The following is a 5,498-nucleotide window of genomic DNA, read 5'->3' as shown; positions in this document are numbered from 1 at the left end:
GGGAGTAGGGGGGTCTGCAGGCAGTAGGCAGTGTAGAGGCACCTCATTGAATAGCTTGGCCTTCCCGCCCAGCACACTCTCCCCACCCCCCACCCGCCTGGTGCTGACTGCCCATCGCCAGGGAATTCAAAATTACAGAACTAACGGGCTCTGCAGGTCAATGGTGCTCTGCAGGGCAGCTGGGCCCTGACCCCTTTGTCAGGGAACTGCTCATCTCAGAGAGAGAATGTTCTGGCTCAAGTCCCGCCAGCTAGGAGAGCCGCCCTGCGGGCCTGCAGACCCAGCGTGGGTGTGGGAGCCCAGGGACGATGCCAAGACCCCGAGAAGCCTCCCTCTGTCATGGCCACGGGCTGAAGGTCTGCCAGACTGGGCCTGGACAGGGAGGGCCAGGGCAGGGCACAGCAACAGCCTCTCCTGGATGGGCCCGTGGGTGGGAAGTGAGGGCTGAGCCAGGCACCCACTGCTCAGCGTGGGGCCAGGGCTTGGAGAGCAGGGCCCATCCTGCGGGCAGCAGGGCCTAATGGGAGGCAGGCTGGTCCCATGTGGCAGCCATCGCTAGTCCCACTGAAGAGAAAGGTGGGGGTTGGGGAGAGAAGCCCACTTGTCTCCCACCCCTGTGATGCTTGGCTTCTGAGCAGAACGAAGACCGTGACCATTAGAAACCGGAAGTGGGAGAGCGGCCTGGGTGGAGTGTGGCCAAGGGGAAGAGGGGGTGGCAGGATGGCCCTGGGGGCGGGGAGAGGGCTGGGGACGGCAGGCACAGCACCGGCCTTCCTGCAGCCGCGACAGTAGCAAGAGCAGCAGGGTCAGCGGGAGGGGGGTGCCTCGTTCCCTCTGGAGCTCACGGGGCCTCGTTGGAGCCAATCCCGTTGCCTTTGTTGACGTAGAATGGCCGGTGGTGAGACTGCGGGAACAAGAGTAGGTAGGGGTGCGCATGGCGGGGATCCCATTAGCCAGACCCACCCCACCCTAACCCCCGGGAAGCAGCAGTGGTCTGAACCCCAACAATCCTACGGGCTGCGGCCTAACCTGCAAGCTCGATCTATGCTGTGATCAGGATCGGGCGCCCATGTCAGTTTCCAGGTTCAAATCCTAATTAGAGTTTATTTCCCTCCATTGGTTGGTGAGCTTGAACCTCAGCCCCTCGTCCAATTCCCGCCATGGCCCAGGGCCTCCCAGCCATTGCAGCTCTCGCTCTGCAGGGCCACAGGCGCTGCTCACACTCACCCGTTACCTGGGCTACTGCTCTCACGCCCACCCTCCAGGTGAACGAACCGAGGCGCTGCGGGGCTGAGCGCTTTGCCCGGTCACAGCGGGTAAGTAGAGGAACCGGGAGGCCAGGCCCAGCAGGCCGGTCTGAGCACCCACCGGCCCCACCCATTTCTCCAAACCACTCCCGGGTCTCGAGGGCTTTGCCTGAATCTCTTGACAGAGGCGGTAGAGAGAGGCCTGCACCCGCCCCGCCCAGCAGGGACCACGCCCGTCTCAGCCCCTCCTCTTCCATCCTGGCTCCTCCTCAGGACTCAGGAAGCACCTCTCAGGACAGAGCCAACGACCCTCTCCTGCCGGGTCTGTGTGTGACACCCAGCAGTGAGTTCACATCACCAGCGCTCCCCTCACTTCCTAGGCCGTGGCAAGCACGGGGACCCTGACCCTGACCCTGACCCAGGAGACACCAGGTGCCCCAGCCCTGTCCTTGGCCTTGCCAGCTTAGACCCTGTGTTTCCTCGGGCTCCTTGCTGCGCCCGGTCCCCAGCAGGCCTGGGGCCTGGGGAATGCGGGCTGAGGCCCCAGCTCATGCCTCGGGGACCCCATCTATAAGCAAGGGGAGAGATGGAGGCCAGGGAGGGAATGACAGGCAAGGCACACCGCCGCTGAGCCGCAGCGTCTGGACAGGTCTCTGGACCCCCAGGTGCCCACTGCACCCCAAGCCTTCAATACAGCAAAGGGAATGGCCTGGCCGTGGCTGCGCCGTTCAGGGAGGCGGGTCAGTAAGATGGGCCGCGGTCAGTGAACAGCGCTGTCTCTGTAGCCCTGAGCGGGGGTGGTGGAGACACAGCCCAGGCACCCGGCAGGGTGTGCTCCCCCCCACCTCCGTTCCCTCTCTGGGTCACAGTCACAGGCTGTGAGGGTTGGAAGAGCTATGACATCATCCCAGCCATCTGACTCATGTTACAGATGGGGAGACTAAGGCACCAAGGAAGAATGGCTCCCATGAGGTCACATGGCAAGGTGGTGAGAGGCCTGGGGCCAGCCCCCAGGCCACTCAGCCCCCTCCCTGGGTGTAGAACCACCTGCCTCTTCTCCCAGCTCTAGGAGTGGCTGCGGGCACCAGGGCCCAGCCCAGCACGGCATCTGGAGGTGCCATGAGCCCTCTCCACTGAGATGCGGCTCTGGGACATGGGGGACGGGGAGGGGGACGGGGGCTGAGCCCAGGAACAGGGCCTTTGCCTTCCCCTCACTTGCTTTGGGCACCTACTGCTGCAGTGGCCTGGGCCCAGCTCTACGTCACATACACTGTCACTCAGCTCCAATGGCCAGAAAGTTCAGAGCCTCCCAACTAACCAGCCTCTTCGCTCCTGTGGCCCAGGTCCGCAGCCCTGTGCTCTGACCCCCTGTGCAAAGCAGCAGACGCAGCTGTCCTCAGCAGGTGCGCCCACCTCCAGGGCAGCGGGCTGACCCCTCCAGGGCTAGCCTGGCCTCCATGGAGAAGCCTGTGGAGACGTGCACAGCGTTTGAGGGTCTGATCGCTGAGGTCTGCACAGGGCCCGGCATGTCTGCTACCGAAACCTAAACACATCTGTTCCTAAGTTTGCAGACGCTGCCTCAGCTCTCCCACTGCCTTGCCAGGATGCCCATCCCAGGCTGAGCATGTCACACTCCCAGAGCTGGCAGCAAAGCTGCCATTCAGCAAGCACGGGTGCCCAGCAGCCATCTGCCAAATAACAGCCAAGGCTGCCCGTTTTACAGATGAGAAAACTGAGGCTCAGCAAGTCCATGATGACTTACGCTCCTGCCTGTGAGCCCTGGGCTCCTACTGCCCTTTGCTGTGTGCAGGTCCTCAGCCACTGCTGCCTCCTCCCGCCCACGGCCCGGAGATGCCACCGTCCCCCCACAGGCCCCGGGCAAGTGACGAGCTGTCACTGGGGAGCCCCATTTAGCGCCCCATCTGGCCATGCCTGGTCCGGACGGCTCTCCGCAGGGCTCCTCACTCACCAGCAAAGTCTGTTTGCCAGATTTCCAAGTCTGGGGCTGGACCTTGGGGCTCTGGCTCCGCATGAGGGAGGGGTAGCCTGGGAAGACAGCGGCTGTGGTCAGAGGAGGCCCTGCACGCTGGGAGCCCCAGGGCACGGACCCATCTCCAGAGAGACCGCCAAGCTCCACCCAGCCCGTTACCAAGGAGAGCCACCTGCGGAGGTGTGCACCCCGGGGTCCCGCTGGGGAAACCTGGGAGGCTGGCCAAAGGGAGGGGGCCCAAGGCGAAAGAGAAGGAGCAGGCGAGGTGGGCTGGGCCAGGCAGCAGAGGAGTGTCCCCCCGATCCAGGTCAGGGTCACCCCACTCTGTGGGAATTTTCTCCCCCTCCCCCCATCACCTCCACCCCCGTCCTGAAGCCTCACCCCCTCCCAGAGCCCAGGAAAGCCTCTTCATAGCACAGCCTGCCAGACTCCAGAGGAGGCCCCCAGCCCGGGCAGCACGGAGACGGATGTGCCCTCACTGATTGGCCCACTGGGCTCCGGGCTGGGCCTCCCCGAGCCCGCCCTATCTCTGTGAGCCCGGCAGTCGCCCTGTGTGAACCCAGGTTTGCTGGACACCAGCCCCGCCCTCGGGCTCTGCTGCCCCTCCTGCGTCAGAGCAGGAGGACGGGATCCCGGGAGGGGCAGCAGAGCCCTGTGGCTGTGGTCCGGGGATGAGACCGCAGGCCCCGGGGCCTGGAGCAGGGGTCCTGGGGCCCCCAGGGAGGTCTGGGAGAGCTGTAGCCCCAGGACTGGGAAGGCAGGAGCAGGGCCAGGGAAAGACCAAGCTGAGGCCTGGAAGCAAAGGGACTCAGGAAGTCAGCAGGCCCTGCCTGGCCGGGGGCTCAGCAGGTGAGCCTCATCCCGGGCACCAAAGGGTTGTGGGTTCGATTCCTCGTTGGGGCACATACCTAGGTTGCAGGTTCTACCCCTGATCAGGGCATGTGTGGGAGGCAACTGATTAAGGTTTCTCTCACATTGATGTTTCTCTTTCTCGCTCTCTCTCCCCTTCTCTCTAAAAATCAATAAACATAACTTCGCGTGATGTTTATAGTGTGGGATTCATGAGGTCAAACAATTAAAAAAGAAAGAAAGCCTGGCCAGTGGGGCTCAGGGGTTGAGCAGTGACCTATGAACCAGGAGGTCACAGTTTAATTCCCGGTCAGGGCACAGGCCCGGGTTGCGGGCTCAATCCCCACTGTGGGGTGTGCAGGAGGCAGCTGATCATTGATGTTTCTCTCGCTCCTTCTCCCTTCCTCTCTAAAATCAATAAAAAACCACACAAAACATTAAAAATTTTTAAAAAAGAAATCACGTCTGTCCCTGGCGAAGGCCACTGAGAGCCCTCAGGCCTGTGCGAAGGGACAAAAGCTGGTCAGACCCAGAAGCCGCCGGCAGCACCGGCAGGGTGCTAGCAGCTGCCCTCCCTTGGTGGGCACTGGGCGAGGGCAGAGAGAAGCAGACACCCTGGGCTCCGCCTGCACCTGGGGCGGGACAGCCTTGCAAAGAGAGGGTCCTGCTGACCCTGAGCGGGAGCCATTACCAGGAAGAAAACCCCGCACCAGCCGGGAGAGGGGGCCGGGCCCAGGAGGAGTAGGGCAGCAGGGGGACAGTGGGCGCCCACGCTCTCCCGGGTGGGAGAGAGGGGCGGGGAACGGACAGGTACCGGGACTAATTTTAAACAGCTCTTTGGTGTCCACCGGCTTGGGGAACTCTGTGGTGGCCTGTCCCAAGGTGGGGAAGTGGTAGGGGGGCCGCCCAGGGCCTGCTGGGAGAGAGAGACATTAGCAGCGCGGGCGTCTCAGGGGCTGCCTTCCACAGCCCAAGCTCTCTGCCTCCTGAGCCTCTGCGCCAGCTGCGGGCAGGGCTGGTCCTGGGCGGGGCCTCCTTGCTCACACGCAGCCCTGCCTCCCTCCAGGGCCTTCCCAGGGGCTGGTGAGCTGATCTGTGGAGGTAACGCAGGTGTCCCAGGTTTCCTGGAGGACACAGTGCATGGGAGGGGGCTCCCCTGAGGTCAGGCGCCCGGAGGCTCTGCGGGCAGGTGAGGAGACACTGGGGAACAGGACACCCCACCTGGCACCTGCCGGGCAGCCTGTGACTGGACCTGACCGCAGAGCAGGGAGGGACCCGTTAGAAGCCACACAGGCCACAGGGACCCCAGTTCCCCAGCTCCTGCCGGCGGGGACCCTTCACCTGGCTGATCGCTCCTGGAAGAGGGGGCTGGAGGATGAAGCCGCCTTCAGAGGCCGCTGCCTGGATATCTG

The 5,498-nt window shown here is 63.6% G+C and overlaps 1 protein-coding gene across 1 annotated transcript in view; it reads right to left on the bottom strand.

Annotated features, from left to right (window-relative positions):
- Positions 1-368: 368 nt before the first annotated feature.
- The window catches only part of TRIM29 (tripartite motif containing 29), a 56,671-nt gene continuing 51,541 nt past the window's right edge, over positions 369-5,498 (bottom strand). Inside the window, 2 exon segments of the mRNA XM_015560625.1 lie at positions 369-904; positions 3,217-3,293. Coding sequence (XP_015416111.1) covers positions 842-904; positions 3,217-3,293 — 140 coding nt within the window. The 3' untranslated portion in view covers positions 369-841.

Source organism: Myotis davidii, unplaced genomic scaffold (genome assembly GCF_000327345.1).
Source record: "Myotis davidii unplaced genomic scaffold, ASM32734v1 scaffold355, whole genome shotgun sequence".
NCBI lineage: Eukaryota > Metazoa > Chordata > Mammalia > Chiroptera > Vespertilionidae > Myotis > Myotis davidii.
Note: the sequence above shows the minus strand (reverse complement) of the source record. Positions and strands in the feature narration are given on the sequence as shown.